Raw genomic sequence first — 18418 nt, 5'->3', positions numbered from 1 at the left:
AACCACCGAGGGTGATGAGAATACAGTCTAAAGATGAGAGATGAAGACAAGAGATTTGCTTCGAACCTGGACAACTTGTTCCTAAAGCCATAGTTGGTTCTCGAGTCTTAAGCACCATACAAACTGCACCAAGTGTCCGGCAGTTATCTGGGCTGAATAAGGTGCGTTCACAAACACTCAGTGCACTGGAGACAGGGATTAAGAGGCATTGGTCTACTTCATTGGATTTCTCCCTGCCTGCCCTCTCTGATTTCACCAGCTCAATGAAGCCAGGCCCTGACAAGCTATTCAGTGTGTAGGAGGTTAAAGACTTCATCCATTCACAATGCTACCCCCCCTGCTCTGCCTCTTCCATTTTGTCTGCTCGTTTTCCCTCGCTCATCCCTCTATCCCTGAAGTGCCCTCTTCTCTCAACAAACCAGAGCCGAGCTTCCAACCCCCCAGGAGTAGGCGGGGGGGGGGGTGCAGCTAGGGAAGAGACTAGGCTCATGGTTTATTATTAGCACACTGACCAGAGCAGCTCCACATCCATCCAACTCCTATTTAGAGGAGCTGCAGCGGCTTGAGGCATTCAACAGTATTGGCCTTCTTTCGTTTATCAACCTTTGTTTGTTTATCCCTCTGCTCTGCCCTCTAGCTTCCTCGCTGCTTGCACTGAAAGGTGAAATGAGGCATGCTGGAAATTTGCTGGCTGACAATGGAAGACAGCTGCTCTCACTACTCGAGCCTTTCATGAGCTGAATTAGCAGCGCGAGCTCCATGCTCACCCTTCCCCCCACCGCTCAGCGCTTGCTGCAACGCTGATCCAGACACACTCACGCTTGCCTTACAAAGCTCGGAGAGCAGGGAGGGGAGAAGCGCGCCTGAAAGGGCTTTGTTTCCACGATCAGTGAACGCTCTGACACGCAATGCCAAGATGTTTCGCGACCTTGTTCAGTTTTCCTCCCTGTCCATAGGGAGATTGGTGGATTTGGTGAAGGCCAAAACCAGCTCATGTCTGAAATATACCTTATTAAAACAAACACTAAAAGCTGTTTGGCCAAAGTAGGGCTGGACGAGTGGCTACGATGAATCTTTTAGAACCAACTTGGCATATCAAATTATGCACCAGAGCCTGAGAAGCACAGGCTTAACATAGCAGAGATTTCACACTTGGAACGCTTGAATGCAGGTCGAAGAAGTCACCCAGAGGTCAACGGCTGAGCTCTCAAAATGGCACTGTGTCATGAGTCAAACTTCAAGCCAAACATTTCACGGCAGGAATTATATCAACCTGACATTTCTAGCCACGAGGACAGGGAACCAGCACTGCCACAAAGACTTATTTCAGTAATCCTGTCACCTATAAGTAACGACCAAGTTGCCAGTAAAAGCTCAAACTGTCTGACTTCAGTGTTTTTTCTTTTAATAACTTGTATTTCAGTTGACGTCTGTCGTTTGTATTTAGTTAGATACTAACCCCAAGTCTTCAGTATTTCATTCACTACCATTCAACACGGCACAGGGTAATTATTATTAGGGCTTGTTAGGAAGAGACTGATGTGCATTTACTCTAAATGATTCAGCTTCTTGCCAAACCTTGAAAAAAACATGGGTGGCTGGATGGAAATGACATGTTTTGAAATTTAATATGACAAAATATGTGGAATGACATTCAACTACTTCTGATAGTAAAGCCAGTGTCAACTCCCTTGCTAAAAAAGGTTCATGGTTTAGAGAGAGAGGGGTGGGTGATCTAACATTTGACACTTGATAAGTAGGAATTGACCACAAAAAAAAGCCAAAATACCACCAACATCTTTGAGTACAATGATATTTAGTCAAAGTTTGCCAATTAAACAGGACTAATTATGCTCAATTTGTTTAAAAAGAAAAAAAGATTTTGGCCAGTGTTGCGTATACAGATGATTTCCACGATATACTTAGCAAAGGATAGTCTGATATGACTTATGATAACAAAATATTGTCAGGCTGACCATCTCTACTTAGAGGTTATAGTTATTACTGGTGATAATAAAAGGACATATCTTGATTCAGGCTGAAGCAAGTCGAAAGAAAATGTATTCAGTTTATAAGTAATTCATAAGTAAAAGAGGAGATTTTATGTGTTAGTGTTATTTAAATGGATTATTGTGTGTAGTCTTGTTTTGAGGACAGTAATTTGTTCTTTACAAGCTTTTGAGAAAAACAGAAAAAGGTGGACCTGCAGACTCAAACCTGTCAATACACAATGTAAATATGATTAGATGATTATGCGGGTATTATGAATTATGGCATTGTGAATCAAATATATAGCAAAATATTGGTTAGGGAAAAAAAAAAAAAAAAAAAAAAAAAAAAAAAAATCACAATTACATAATTCCACAAATCTATCAGCCCTACCTTATTCATCCCTAACCACCAAGCATTCAATCTGCTTAACTGATCTCATTCTGGGTGACTTCACACCTTTTTCAGACAGTTACAGAGGTGCTTGAGATGTATTTTGTTCCAGTGAACAGCCAGAACCATTCACAAGGTCTCAAGTGATGTTTAGAGTTGTCTTGTTTGGGTTTTTACAGCTAATTTTGACTATACGCAATGATGGTGCGTTACCTTGAGAATAAATGACCATTGTACTAAGACAACCCAAATTTCTCCACAGTTAACAAACACAAACGTGGGCAATCTCTTTGGCACTGAACGAATCTGAGATAATAGGAGTTGGTAGTAACATGTGATCAGGCTTTTTTGCCCCACACTGGTTTCATTAGTTATGTAAAGAAATGAATGTCAACATAAATGTTATTTTTTGGTTCAACAGATAAGAGCAATTCCAGTGGCTCCAATTGTCAGCCAGAATCAAAAACACATCTGATATCTTTTGCCTTCGCATTCCAAGACTTGAAGAGCACTTTTTCACTCCACAAAACCATGGCACAGAACTACAATCTTGCTGGGCAACTCGGATCTATCTTGGATTTTGACAGTTCCAGATCACAGTGCGATCTTAAGGCGAGATTAAGCGCTTCACCATCCAAGTCCCTCTGTGATCTAGCAGAGCTTTTCACTTTGAGCTGGACAGCTCGCCTCATCTCTCAAAAACTTCACATCTCTTCAGTATTTTTCACAGCAATCTTCAGCAGCATATGTAACACTGCTGTTGTAACTAATCCTTATGAAATGGCAACTTAATGTTCTCGATGTGACAGTGAAGGTTTTCTAACACAGAACTATAAAAATGATGGCTTTCGATCATCAAAACTTTGTAATGGTTTTTTTTAATTACTTTTATAATTAGCAGACAAGATGTGGCAATCAGTGCAAAAGACATAAGACCTTAAAAATAGTTATGGTCTCCCTTCCATCACCTTAAAATCACTGCCAACACATATGTTATTAGAAGGCATAGTAGGAGCACTAGTTATGCACAAGTACACTCAGTTCCTGCAACAGAGATGTGCTAAGCTGATTTGAAGCCAGGTCCCTTTCACATTTGATCGATTACTATGACAACTGAGAAAGCATTTCACAGGGGAAAATAACCCTCTTTACATAAGATCCAGTTGATGTCTCTGAACAAAAAAAATCTATTGGCAACTGAAGGAGAAACAGCACTTTCATTGTACAGCTTCTTAGTAAATCAAGATATCAGCACTGCAATCAAGCACTTGTCTTGTAATGACAAATGAGTGGCACCTACTTACCTTTTCATTTTTTACCTTCTTCAGTGCTCGGCACTCGCCATTATCCAGCTCCTCGGGTTCCGATTTAATGGCCAAGGGCACTATTCCTACAGATTCCAGGGCATTATTCCCATGCGGCTCTGTCACAGCCATGTCTGCATTCTGTGCGTTGTCAAAAGAGGTGCTACGTGTATTGTTCCCAAGTGCTTGAGCATTTGCAGCAACCTCTTTCTCAATAGCGACCACCCCGACGGGTCCTTCGCTTTTCTCCTTCTTGTTTTTCCCACCTGATACTTCCTTTTCCTTTTTGCTATTTGGTACGCTACGGGAGGCTTTCCCACCCTTCTCACCTTTGCCAGGTGTGGAGTTGCCGGTGCCTCCTGAACTACCTGTTGTGTCAGTAACCTCCCCTTGGGTTCGTCCCTGATGTTCTTTTTTCGCTCCATCTCCTGCTGGAGATTTGGTACTATTGTCTTTAGAATTCTTGTTGCGTTTAGATTTCGATTTGCTCTCTTTGCCTTGGGGGGCACCGACGGGGCTGACAAACTTGATATTGTCTGGCAGCGCTGCAACGGCGCTAGGTGGTGCTGCCATTCCCCCTCCCTCCTTTGAGCCCGACATCTCGAGTTTGTCCTTCTCTAAGTCAGCGTCAAGGTCGATAATCAGATTTCCAACACCAATATCCCACTCATCACCGCTGTCGTAAGTGTCCACCGCATTCGAGTCCACACCTTTCCCGCCTGCAGTGCCACCACTTAGGGACATTTTAGTGCCAGCTCCCCGAGTCTGTCACTGTGACGTCTGATTTCTCAGACTTCCAGGGTGTGGGGAGAAAGGGGAACCGTAGCCTCAACGTATCGATACCAATTTCCCAATCACCCACATCTTGCCCTAAAGGGAAGAAGGACAGGTAAGAGTTACACAGTGAAACTTGGTTCAAGTTCATTTGTTCAACTTATCAAATTAATTCCTATGAGTACAACACAGAGAAAACAGTCTAACAGAGATTTTGTACTTCATTAAAAAAAAAACTCTTATTAAATTATCTATTATTATACTCTTATTAAAAACACCTATTAGCTGGAATGCAATCCAAGGCAGCCACATGGAAAGCAGTTTTTTTTTTTTTAAAAACATGTCATAAAAACCAACATTCAATCTCCACCAAGCACTGTATAATGGCAGATCAGAGGAAAGAGCAGTGGAAGATGAGTGAAAATGTCTATTTGGCATGATTTAAAAAAAAAACCAACATGACACTTTTAAACCAACAATAAAGTACAGTTAGAACTACAAGTGGAAAATATGACCATTCATCTTTTTCACAATAAATTGTCATGTCACAATATGCCTCAGACAGACAGGCAGCCAGGCAGACAGACACAGACAGAGATTGAGTAATCACATTACTGCTTCATTTTTCTATGTTCCAACTTATTAAGCCTCAGAAAATCAAAACATTGTGAAAATGTCTAAGTATTACAACATGATTTTATAGATCGCTGTTGTCAGAAGAAAAACTCGTATCAAATTTCATTATGGAAAGGTCTTAAAAGAAACAGCCCAAAATGACTGGGGGGGACGACTGGTTACATTGACTTGAATTAAAAGTAAAGTATGTTTTGTCCTTCTGTTAATTTACCATTTTGGAGATACCAGGTTTTCTTCTGACAACAGCGACATTTTATATATATATATATATATATATATATAAATATACATTATACACACACACACAGAGAGAGAAAGGGTTGCAGGCATAACAGTAACGCAGTCTGCTAAAACTGGAGCTTAGTCAAAGGCGGATGGTCATAAACTAATTGAGCCAGCCATGCTCTTTCACAGGCTAGTAAGCTCAGGGCGGCTTAGCGAGGTAAAGCTTGAAAGGCTAACCCTAGTCAAAAGAGCATGGCCTTTGACCCCACTCATTGTAAATAATTAACACTGATGTCTGCAGTATTAGTCCCCCTGTAGCCTGCAAGGGCAAATAAAAAGTAGAAGAAAAAAAACAAAGCGAGGGTTCGGATCGATACACATTTACATTGTCAAGATGTCTAATGATCAGCTTTATTACAACATTTCTGTAGATTCAAGCCGCATAAACACAAGGTTTCTGCTGAGCTTCTTAACAGCTTAGACGCATTAGACCAGTTCATGCCTTTTGATCTGATCATCAGATGGTCAGAGAAACCAGGCAAGAAATGTGAAAGCCATAATTTATCAGTCACCAAATCGCTAGTTTCAGTTCTGCGTTCTGGCAGGTTCACATACAACAACTTCTGGACAGAAGCAAAATATTCGCATTGCACAAACACAGTATAGTGATGATCTTCCACATAAACCACTGTTTCACTCGATTCTCCAAATTCTAGCAATTTGTTACATTTCTCATCATGTAACTGTGGCTGTGCAATATATGAGATGTTAACTGTTAGCACCATATTGGTCTTTGCAGGGCTGATATCAATGAAAGGCTTCATTAGGTAAATGAGCCATTTAACCACTAGCTAAACTGGTGTATTGGGTGCAGTGAGCATGGTGACCAATCACCATGAGTTTCTGTGTTTTTGATCAAGCAAGAAATTTACATTGTCCAATACTGAAATGCTGCTTAAAATAATGTAGGCCAATCTTCAGCCAAGTCACAACAGATGCTCTGACACTGGACTGAGGGATGATTCTGATTTTTTATTTTATATATATTATTTTATATACATTATGCCAATGGCAAAATGACTGATACCATTGCGTATCCCTACAGGTGACATTAAGTAGTTTTTAAATATCTTTTCAGTTATATCATATTTGTAACGTGTAGCATTATAACCCCTGAAATTATGCCCACACCTTGCAACTCTAAACTTGTTTTCCACTTTTTTTTTTTTTTTACACTAATATTACTACTGCAGCCTTCTCCCTGTGAAGACGACGGCTTGTTCCACCCACAGTGTCAGCGGTTCCTGGATAACAGGTCACCAAATACAAGACAAAAATCTCTGATTCATTAAGAGCTAAACTCCACTGAGGAGCTGTCATCTAATAACTCACAGATGGATACTCCTTCAAAGTGGATGAAGCTAAAAACCATAGCTGCCCTTCTAGAAGAGTTGAGGGAGGTCAGACTCAGTCTGCAACATCTGGAGCCGTGCTGTGATGTACCGAGACTTTATTAGCCCACTATCAGATTCTGACACTTACTGAATCCCTAGAGCTTCCTCCTAAAATGTCATGAACCGTGCTGAAAGAGTAAGATGTGAGTCGCTACACTTATGATCAGAGAGGTGCTGGAGCACAACGAAAACCTTGTGTTTGTATTTGTAGAAGTATTGTTATTGTTATTATTGTTCATAACATGTATTTTTCTTGTCTTTCTTTTTATCCTCCTTCAACGCGAAATGGTTAAATGTACATTCACAGCATGAAACACACTGGTAAATAAGGGTGAAAGACAGGCTCTTTCTTTGCAAGGGTGCTAATGAATGTTTACAAGTAGCACATGGGGAGAAAGGAGATCATTTGTGTGGTTCAGCCAGGGTCCCCTTCAGCTGACATCTAAAGCTCATTCCAAACAGGCAGCTCAGCCATATGTTCTAACCTGCAAAAGGCGTTACTTCCACTGACTTCTTGATTTCCCAGAGGCTGCCCCAACACATGAGTGGGAAATTTTCAGTCATACTCTGCTGATGTAAAGCTAAAGCACAGAGTCAGATTGACTAAAGTAATAGGAAATGAATGGGGATAAAACTGAACAGAAGCTATCCAAATGAAAATGAAGAGGGAAGCAGGCACAACATATTTAACCCTGCCAACAACACCACAGGCAACACACTGAGCCAGAGCACCTGAAAGACAAACAATCAGCCTGCGATGGAAGACAGAGATCAATGGTGCAATTGCTATTGGTTTACTGCCTGCCAATTCACTGCCCACATAATTGGCCAAACAAAGCTACTGACAGAAAGCCATAGCTGGTCTCTTTTTTTCATTATTATTCAAATTTAGTGTGGCTTTAAGCCCAAAACAAACATGGCTACAGGCTAATTATAAAAATTAGGCTCTATATTTATTGTTTAAAAACAATCAGGAGCATAAGTTTCAGGAATCAGTCAGCCACTCTCTTTTGGCCCATTTCGGTTGCTATATGCTTTTACTGAACTCCTTATTGATGATGAAAAGGGCAAAAGGCAACTTTACCCACACTTACACGCCATCATGGGAAGTGTCAGGAATCTGAACAATGCAAATGTTCCTTACACAAAATCCTGTGTATTTTGTGTATTTTTATTGGCGTATTTTAATGCCTGATCATTTTATTGATCCTAAATTCAAGAATCCACCAGATACCATACTTGTAGGCTATAATAGGTATAAAATACATACTAAAAAACTCAGCTTTCCATAAGAGTCACAAAAGTAGCTTGAATACTGACCTCTCTTTATCACCAAAACACTCCTTTCCTTGCAAATGTATTTGGTATGATCTGTCACTTTGTTACAGAGTGAATTAAAAGATGTTGCTATATGCGAGTATATTATATTATTATATTATATTAGCTCTTTGTTGCTTCATAAAACGTTCAACAAAATGAGTTTTATTTCAGAGAAAAAACACTTTCAGCACAACACTGAACTGATTATAGACTCTTTTGATGGAGAAAGGAAAAGGAAAAGAAATCCAACCAGACTGCATTGAGTGCACTAGGTGTACTGTAAAGCACAAAGGTGGAAACCTTCAAGTCTGCTGATGTTTTTCGTACAATGGTATCAGTGAGCTTGTTTATTGATAGGATCTCAGAAACGTACAAAGGCATTTTGGATGTGAATCTACAGAATGCTGCAAAAAGATTATCCAAGCGATACCTATCCGAGACGCATTTGTGTTGGGAAAGAATATTTTCCCAAAAACTTAGTCTCAGATTGGTTTACTTAACATAAATGCCACTTGGTTTGACATTTTGTTTCCAAGACATTAAACACAATACATATTTTAAAATGGGACTGCTGTATGATGTAAGAGAAATAACCTGGGCTCAATGCAAGACCCTCACAGAAAACGCCTAGTTAATGCAGGACGTTGCAGTTTCACATTTAAATCATGCAAGACATGTCTACATTAAAGCCTGTAATATTTATATTTAAAAAAACAAAAAAAAAAACAATAATAATAATAATAATAATAATAATAATAACAATAATAAGTGTTTCACTAAAATACAAAAAAATCTAGTGTTCATCATTTTGCAATATCATATTAAAAAGGTCATCACCTACTTCTTACTCTAGATGCAGCAATATTTCTAATTCTAGCTTTATGGTTCCAATTGTCTTAACAGTGAAACACACTATGCTCACATCATACTGTAATCATTGTTAATGGAAAAATCCACAGACTAAATCATCCCCAGATTCTACCAAGATGGAGATCTAAACTAATCAATACAGCAGACATTAGAAACATGAGAAACACGCCAATAACTGTCTTAACTCCACTATTCAGATGTAAATTGGGTACAATTATCTTCTAGAAATTCTGTACAAGACTCTCCAGGGGCGGTGGACCATAGCAGTGTTATGAGTTGGGAGTAAATGTGTCAGATGCTAGAAACTGTTTGATGGCTTGTGCCAGAGGAAAGCCTGACAGATCTGCAAACAAAGTTAGAGGTTTATTTGCCAAATCTGATTGTGATGGGATTAAAAGTTTAAAACTGCACCCCGACTTCGGATCTCACCCGCAGACCTCACTGCGACTGCATTTTACCACCAGTAAAACCAGGTGTAAATGAGGTGTAATATTTCAACCTGGGCTTAGGAGCACACGATTAATCATATAAAAGCCTAATGCTTACCACAGTCCTGGCCTCTGTAATTTGCTAATCAGAGGAGGTCACAATTAGGCTAATGCATTTCGCTTAGTAGCTGCATCAAAATCAAGCACTCCTAATTACGGTTTGTGCCATACTAAGCAAATAGTGCACTAATGATGCATAGAAATTTCAGCTGAGCGCACGACTACCTCACTGACCAGGCCTTGAAGTTCCCACATAGTCTTCTGTGAACGATGCAGGTAAACAGGTGGAGAGTACCTGACCTCTAACTATATTATGACCTCGGTCATGATAAGCTGACCAGGCCTGTGAAGGCTTCCTGTCTTTCAGGAGAGGGGATAGGCTTAATGGTGCCCTGAATAAGACTCTCCAAGGAACCTGCTTTGAGACTGAATGCTTGAGCCTGATCATGCTAGCTTGCCCAGTTAGTGTGCTTGGAGTCAGTTTAGCACATTCATCAACTATATTCATTCAAAGAACATAATGATATGAGATATAGGGTCAAATGTTAAACAGTCTACTGCAGCTATAGTTAATAATAAAATACTCAACTGTCATAATAAAACATCTCCAAAATAACTTGAAAAGAAAATTGTTATTTCGAATATGTTAATATTTTACAGTCATTTTGAACCATTTCCATTGGCCTATCATTGGTAGCTATGTCATGAAACTCAATGAAAAGGACAGCTGACATATTAAAAACGTTAAATTAATATTTGTAAAAGATACAGTATTGGCTACTAGCTTCCAAAAAGGTCCTTCATTTAAAAACCCAATACACAACCTAGGCAGCTTTTCAGTCTGACTCATCCATACAAAACGGCCCATATAACAGCACAATTACGGCTGGGAATGTGACATTTTTTTACTGCTTTCGTGATAAATTGTCACAATATGCTATTTCGCGTATCATGGATATCGCCAGTACACTAACTGCATGTTTCATTACAAACAGAGAATCATTAGTCCTGTTTAACTGGATAGAACGTGAAATGTTGAATATACAAGGTGAGTCAAAAAGATTCATCAAATTTCATAGCACCATATTTTTACATTCGTGAGGCCGCTAGGAACCAATCACAATCCAATTGAAAGAGGGGGTCATAGAGCTCCCTTCAGTCTGCCAGGAGATGAGACCCCTGAGCTGAAAGCTTTCTGCATTCTCCGCTTCAATAAGACTGAATCCGTCATAACTGTGGAACATGATTTTCATTGGCACTGAACCTCTAACAGCTCAGAGTGTTCGCTGTTGGTTCCACAACACAGGATGATCTCCGAAATTGCACTTAAAGAGCGACATGCTCAATCGAGTATGGGATGAATTTGACTATGGTGTTGATATCCATGCAGCTGGAGGAGGTTCACATAAACTTTATACTCACTTAAACCGTTGACAGTTTACTGCATTGTTCTGTAATGATTTACAAGTGAAATAAATAAATCAATGGATGAATCTTTTTGAATCACCCTGTAAATCATTGTATAAATAGCTTTTAATAATATTTTATTTTTAAATGTGGCAGTACTAGTGCTTTTTTGACTGATCCAACTTACCAGATCTCATAGATCAATATTGTGTACTATGAAAAGTTCTTGAAGTGTTGCGATAATACTTTTGCCACACTGCCCACCTCTTAGTACAACAGCTGCATTCATTTACACATATTCCAAACCTTCAGGAGTCATGGCAGAAAATGCTGATACCGTTACTCGGTGCAGTAGCTACATGAAAGAAGACCTGCTCACTGCCATCCACAGCATTAGCGAAATACAACACACATTAGTGAAATAAAGCAGAAGTTATGAATGACAACTACACGAACATTGATGTCTGCAGAATGAACTAAATGAAGCTCAAACATCACCAGAAAGCCCAATAAGAACACTGTGATTGGTTGACGTGTTCGCTGTAATCTGCACAGAGACATCAGAGGACTCCATTACAATGACAATTGTCTAATTTGTCCCCCCACCCCCATAATAACCTGAATCCTTAATGGATTGGCCATCATCTCTGCATAGCTGTTCATTCTGCAGACTGGGATGGTGAACTGATAATGTCAAAGACTCCTTCTGACAGACGTCCTTATCCATAACTTTCAACAAAGGCAAGAAAATATTACAGTCTGCTGTTTGTAGCACAGTAGTAAATGTACTTTAGTTAAGTGCCCTGAAAGATTACTGAAGTCAAGGGCAGGAAATGAAAGGTCAGTGAAAACAGATTTTCATATTTCCCAGAGATTTGTCAAACCGCAGAATCCTACAATCATAAGAGCTTGGTAAACCTACACCCGGTGAATCATGCATAGCTCCACCACCGAGAAGAGATGCAGTAAGCATGTCAGCGCAGTCATTTGTTGTCAAAGGGGAATCCCTCTGAATGATCACAATTTCTGCATAAATCTGAGATTCAGGTTCACAGTCTTTCACAGGAATTATGATGTGAAGTGGCTCCTTTGTACAGAAACTTACTAGCTCACATTTCTTTACAGTGGGGGTGATAGGAACAAGGGGTCTGAATGTATGCAAATATAGCCAAGCGGACCTATATGTATCTTCTGAGTTGCAATATGCAATGCTGATGATGCTAAAGTAAAAATCAAGCTTAAGAAATAGGCTTTCTTTGGGGACTATTTAGCCTTAGCACAACCTTCATGTATCCCTCCACGGTGAATGAATTTAATTATTATTAAACAACGTTTCACACATTAGGCTGAGTGTTCATAACCATTTAGTGTAATCACCTTCTGTGAGGGAGCTTTTAGGAGCACTCAACTCCTCAGACGTCTGGTACCCATCACCACCACTGTGAACAATCCTTCACACCTCTCCAAGTGATACCGTTGACATGTGAACCATTGAATCTTTTTCAATATCGGTGGAGTTACCCTTTAATGCTAGCTGTAACCTGAAACTATTGAAAGAAGTTGCATTCTAGTTACACAAGTTGCATTCTAGTTACAATACTGAATTAACCAACTGTGACCTGATTACCCAACAGTAGAGGCACTAATCGACATCTCGATACGCGATAAACTGAACAGCCCTTAAAGAATCTCACGGTTTCCTTTAAGGTGCAAAACAAAGCCTAAAAATGGAGTGGGTTAACAACTCAAAAACTACTAGCTAGCCATGCCAGCTCTTACTATATGTACTAAAGTTACTGTGCCAATCTTAGTCTTAGCCAAATAAGCGACAGAGTGGAGGTTAAAGTAGATTTTTTTGATGGACGTTACACACAGTAGCTAACCCAGCTATCTAACGTTTGTGTCCAACCAGAAACACGAACAGAACCGCAAACTACGTCAGTTAGTAAACTCACTAACCTACAACTGCTATAAACGTGACAGTTTGCTCGCTGAGGTAATAGTTTAGCACATAGAGATGTTCAAGAAAGCGTTACACTTCTTTTTAAACGTCAGCCATTCCTTGTTTTCCCCACTTATCACTTTGAAATCAATCCTCCACCATCCGTAAACAAACTCGCCACCAAACTCGACCAGTCTGATGTTAGCCAAGCTAGCTAACTAGCTAGCTAGCCAAGTTACACATTATTGTTGTAGCGGTGCTTCAAATGCTACCTGCTAGCTACACAATAAACCGCAAAATTAAAAAAAACTTCGGACAAACTCTCACAGTTCATGCAGTAAGACTTGGCGTTTAACTACATATTTACGCCCAACTTTTTAAAAACGCCAAGAGTCCGAATTCCGGACTGGTCCAAGATTGAAACCAGAACGTAACATGTGCAAGCAATTGTACTAAGCAGACACTGTTAGCTCTGTTAGCTAGCAGGCAGGCTAGCTTCATAAAGTAAATCTCTATCTGACTCGGGAGCAACGCTAGCTGGAGCCTAGCAGCCTGCCGAGCTTTGAAGAGCTCCACGAATAAATAACTGGCGTGCCAGCGACAAAAAAAATAATTAATAAAATACGAGTAAATAAATAAATAAATGCTACCGCTGAATTCAGACTTTACTCACCCCGCTCGCAAACTCCTCTCCAGGGAACACTTATGTACATTCCATAGATGAAGGTAGGAACCGTTTCGTTAAAAAAAACCCCAAAAACACGAGCCACACGATACTCCCAAGACATCCAGCAACTAGAGAAAGGGAAGGCCAGCAATTCGCTGGACCGCAGCCATCACGCTCTAGGATCCCGTTCAAAAATGGAAACGTTGGCTGAAACCTGCATGGCAGCTCGAACCTCGATCTCGCGCTGGAATCACACGCTGCTTTTCCGACTCTGACGAGGAGATAGATCCAACATCGCGCCCCCTTTTTCTCCCTGGACTTACTTTCGAGGAATTTAAGTCATTTGTATATGTTTTCTGTCCTTTTCAGTCTCTCCCGGAGGTTCGGCTCTGCTCGGCTCCTCCGTCCCTTTCAGCTCTGTGGGGATACAATGTAGCTAAACGGCGGCGTGGAGCGCCACGAAATCCAGGAGAAGAATCCGTGTGGATTGGAGGAGGGTGAGCACTAAGAGGCGGAAACTGGACTACGCCACTCCGCGCCTCCTCCAACCTTGGGCTTCCTCTAGTACACACCACACGGCCAGTAGTCAACCAGCCCCTCTCTGAAATGTATTGTTGGATATCATGAGCTACTAATATCAAAGTATTTGAACTTATTAAGGCCGCTGTGCGTGAGGAAAAAAGTGATGAGATCTTTTTAGCAGTAATGATTTTTCTCAGTTTAAGCTACAAGTTCATGCCTAATTTCTGGGCTTTAGTACCCCAGTGGCTGCACTGATGTTGCTTTGGTTATTCTTTATATCATGTTTAACAAAGATGTGTCTGATATTTTTCCATCTAAATGGATTCATGACATTTAGAGCCAGTTTCCCAGACATTAAGAGCCTAAGCTCTTAAAGAAATAGTTCTTTATGGGTTCTTTAGTAAAGAGAATGATTCTCTATAGAATACTTTCACGCTTAAATGATTCTTTGCATGGTGAAATGGTTCTTCAGATTGATAGAGCATGTGTATATGGCTCTAGATAGAATCTTTCTGTAAGTGGTTCTATATGGCACTAAAAAGGGTTCTGCTAATGGTACAATATCAAGCTTGTGACAATAGAAGAACCTTTTTGGTTTTTACATATAATAAATATATAAATATATGTAAACCGTATATATAAAACCATATAGAACACATTTTCGGTCAATCTGGAGAGCTTTCCACCATGCAAAGAACCATTTCTGCATGGAAATGGTTCCTATAGAACTTCTAAATAGAACGATTCCCTTTACTAAAGAGCCATTTTTTAAAAGGCTTAGGCCTAATCTGTTTTTGGGGAACCAGCCCCAAAAGTCATGTATCGGCCAAATATAAATAGGTCTAGTTAATATCAAAACAGCAGCGGCACAAAAAACTACGGATTATATCATTTGACTGATTATTTCATATTTTGAAGAACGGAATTTATAATATCTGCATTTCCAGTAGTTTTGATAGAAAACCTATAAAAAAAAAAGTCAAATGTGTGGGTCACAAAAGACCTCAGATAAAAAGAAGGGAAACGAGAAAGATGTTAACACCCCAGTAAAATTACGATTTTTTGGATTTTCTAAGTGAAAAACAACGGTTTTCTGCATATTTTCAAGAACAATTTCTATTTATTTGCTGAATGTAACATATAATATAAAATATAAAAATTGCTGTCACGTTTCTACATCCCACGTTTTCTACCCACCCCCTTCATTCATCATTCCAGTCGCTGCCATCGGACAGGAGACTTAAGGTCCCAATAGCTAGAAAGAATGGGTACAAAAAAAATAATTTGTGCCCACTGCTGTGAGCATTCTGAAGGACATAATAAATAACCCCCTACATAGTTCATGTGCACTGGTGCTGTGTTTTTAAGTTCCTATGTACATATTTCTGTGCCAGACTGCCAAATTGCCAAAGACAAATTTCCATTTCATGCAAACTTAAAAGGACAATAAAGTTTTTCTTACCTTATCTTAGTGTTTTCCCCCCCTAACGTCAAACTCAGCACATAAACAGTAATTGTGCCTTAAAGTGTACAGAAATGTGTTCCCTGTAGAGGATGTTCACTTTTTTTCACTTACATAATCAACAAAAACGTTGACCGGGGCACCCAAACTTTCACAACCAACTGTATGTTCTTCAGGAAGCTGTGAATCAAGTGATGTTTTATTGAAAATGTAATGTACTGGGTTGAGAACACCAGCTGCCAATTTCTTGTGAAGTGGCACAATTTTATCTTTACCATTCAATGAATTCGATTATCAACCTGCAACTAAAAGAACGCTCAGTAATGCTACTGTAAACTGACACTTGTGAAACACCTCAGGAGTGGAAATAAAGAAGATTTGAAAGGAAATGTGTGTCAGTCTAACACAACGCTTGACATATGGTCCCATAGATAACCTTGGCTGTGCCAAGCAAGTTGACAAGAAGGCATTTTTTTCTGTTCTGGTTTCCCTGGAAACTAGGATATGATAATGTTGCCTTTGAGTCGAGAGAAAGGAATCATCTCAGTAACAAACGGAGACAGCGGGCTTGGGCTGGCTAGAGCTACCAAGAGGCTTGTTTTCCCACAGAGAGCTCCAACAAGCCTGAGCCCTTTTCACATACATGAGGAGAAGCAGGTTGATAGCAGGAACACCCCTAAAATCACAGCTGACTGACGACCAACAGAGCAGTCTTAAGGCAGCAGAGCCTTTCTTATCACGTTCAAATCAAGCCCAGTCAAGCCTTCTTTGGTGTGCTATGTTGACAGGGAGTTCATTCTACAAGCTCATAATAAACGTCTGTCAGAAATATGTTTGGATTTTGCCCAAATCTAAAAGTGGACCAGTCTGTTACTCCAGCTTAAATGGCCCTACTTACTCACCTTTGCTTGCTCAGCAAGAGGCTAATGGCTACCCTCAGCCATTAGGTGCAAAATAAGCCACCCAGCAGGGCCTACAGAGCTTAGCCGTGAAATGGGTCAGTCAATGTTTTATATTTGTGATGAGCAGAGAAACTAAGAGAGCTTTCAATTAAGTTTTGCATCTTTGTGACCGAGCTTAAGCTCGACATGTCATGCATCAAAGGCAGATGTGCTGAACGTCCATCTGAAAAATGGATACTAGAAGTAAAAACCGGATTACATTTCAAAGGAAAGGAGACTTTACCATAACATGGGATGCGCGAACGTTACAGCAGTTTTTATATTTCATATATTTATATGTTACGTTTAGCAAATAAATAGAAATTGCGCTTGAAAACATGCAGACAACTGCTTTTCATCACCAATCAACAGAACGTAATTTGGCTGGGGTCTGTCCTCAGCCTCACATTTTACTTTTGATTTTTTTTTCAAAGGTTTTCTATCAAAATGTCTTAAAATGTAGATATTATGAATTCTGTTCTTCAAAATGTGAAATAATGTAATCAGTTAAATTATATGACGCATGTTTTTTTGTGCCACCACTGATATTTAATAGATACAGGGTCAATACATTACACCCAACCTGATGAGAAAAATGACGAGTTACGCACCTGATGGAAGCAATCAGCTCAGGCCAGAGCCAAAACTTTGCCGGACACTTAAAGGACCCGAACCATCTACTACAATCTGCTCATTTCCACTAAGCTGCCATGTCCATTCCTTGAATCTTCAACCAACAAGGCACATTAAACTCCTGTAGGTCTGCCGACAGTAGAGGTCATTCTCTTTATACTCGGGCGGTCTGCCTGGCCGCCTCTTGTCTATAGCCACAGGTATGCTCATTTGGACTCACTTTTATTCAGGGTTAACAGACTGAAGCATGTTGAGCAGCAGGCATGAGGGGGGAAATGCCTGCAAGGGAACTGCTGACTAAGAACAGGAAGACCTGCTGCTGCTATTTCATCCACAGCCTCGACCTTTCTTTAACTGCCGCCTCATTCAGATGCAAAAAGCAGGCCTTTTCATGAGCTAGTTAGATCCTTCACGCGGCTGAATCGCGCATTTAATGGCCTGTGCTGTTTGTTTAAACAAGCAGAAGAATGCGTTGAATTAAAAAAAGAAGAAAAAAACGCATTTGACTTCAAGCCTGGCCTGAGGATTTGATGACCAGACATAGGAAAGTGCACCCACAGGTCTTGGCGTTGGTGTCAACGGCACTGTGGAACAGAAATTTGAAAGCTGACATTGTTCTGCATCTGTAAACTCAAGCACGCATCTGTAAAGAGGTCTTTTGTGTTGGAATACAAAGAAGTGTTCCTGCACTCTGGAGGTGGTTGGTGGTGATGACTGGGGTCTGATTAGGTGGTCTCTGGCTTAATTCAAGGGAGAGTTTTCTCATTAATCTAAACCTTAAGTAGAATTCGGAATTGTAACAGGTAATGTTGAATCACTGCAATAAGCCAAAATAATGAACAGTCATGATGAATGTGTGATTGAGCTCTGCTATCCATTGATGCCCCACTCTACTGTTACTAACCTTTAATATTTGTTGGTACAATAGTATTTATCAATAAATGCTGATTGATATGTTGTCCAGCATTATACAGCCAGCACAGTACGCTCTTAAAAGAAAAGGTGCCACAGGGCTCTTTGACCAAGGGAATCTCTTTTGGTTCCATGTTTGAAAAAGGAAGGGAAGAGCATTTTAAAGGTCTTATAAATTCTATACCAATTTGAGGGTTCTTCCCAAAACCTTTGGCACGATGCCTTAACCAATTCTGGCTCCCTAGAAAAAGCTTTCACTTGATGGAACCATTTCCGTAAATGAGACAAGTGAGTGTGAAGTAAAGGACGCCCACATAACGAAGGTGCTGTACCAAATTAGGGGTTTTTCCAACATTATGTGAAGGTTCTTTGCCTCACACCCAAACATCTGCACCTGATATGTGGTCTGTTCATTTCAAACACAAGTTGTGACATTTTAGTTCTCCTTAGACTCCTTACTGATTATTGCTAACTACTGA

General features: G+C 40.1%; 1 protein-coding gene across 2 annotated transcripts in view; it reads right to left on the bottom strand.

The window, feature by feature from the left end:
• znf609b (zinc finger protein 609b) overlaps positions 1-13885 on the bottom strand; it is a 56406-nt gene extending 42521 nt beyond the window's left edge. For both annotated transcript variants that reach the window (XM_017709816.2, XM_017709815.2), the window contains exons 1-2: positions 13476-13885; positions 3687-4556 (exon numbers count right to left, since the gene is read on the bottom strand). In XM_017709816.2, the coding sequence (XP_017565305.1) occupies positions 3687-4430 (744 nt within the window). In that variant the 5' untranslated portion in view covers positions 4431-4556; positions 13476-13885. The remainder of the gene's footprint in view (positions 1-3686; positions 4557-13475) is intronic.
• Between the last annotated feature and the right edge of the window lie 4533 nt (positions 13886-18418).

This window comes from Pygocentrus nattereri, chromosome 15 (genome assembly GCF_015220715.1).
Source record: "Pygocentrus nattereri isolate fPygNat1 chromosome 15, fPygNat1.pri, whole genome shotgun sequence".
NCBI lineage: Eukaryota > Metazoa > Chordata > Actinopteri > Characiformes > Serrasalmidae > Pygocentrus > Pygocentrus nattereri.
This window is presented reverse-complemented; position numbering and strand designations above follow the sequence as displayed.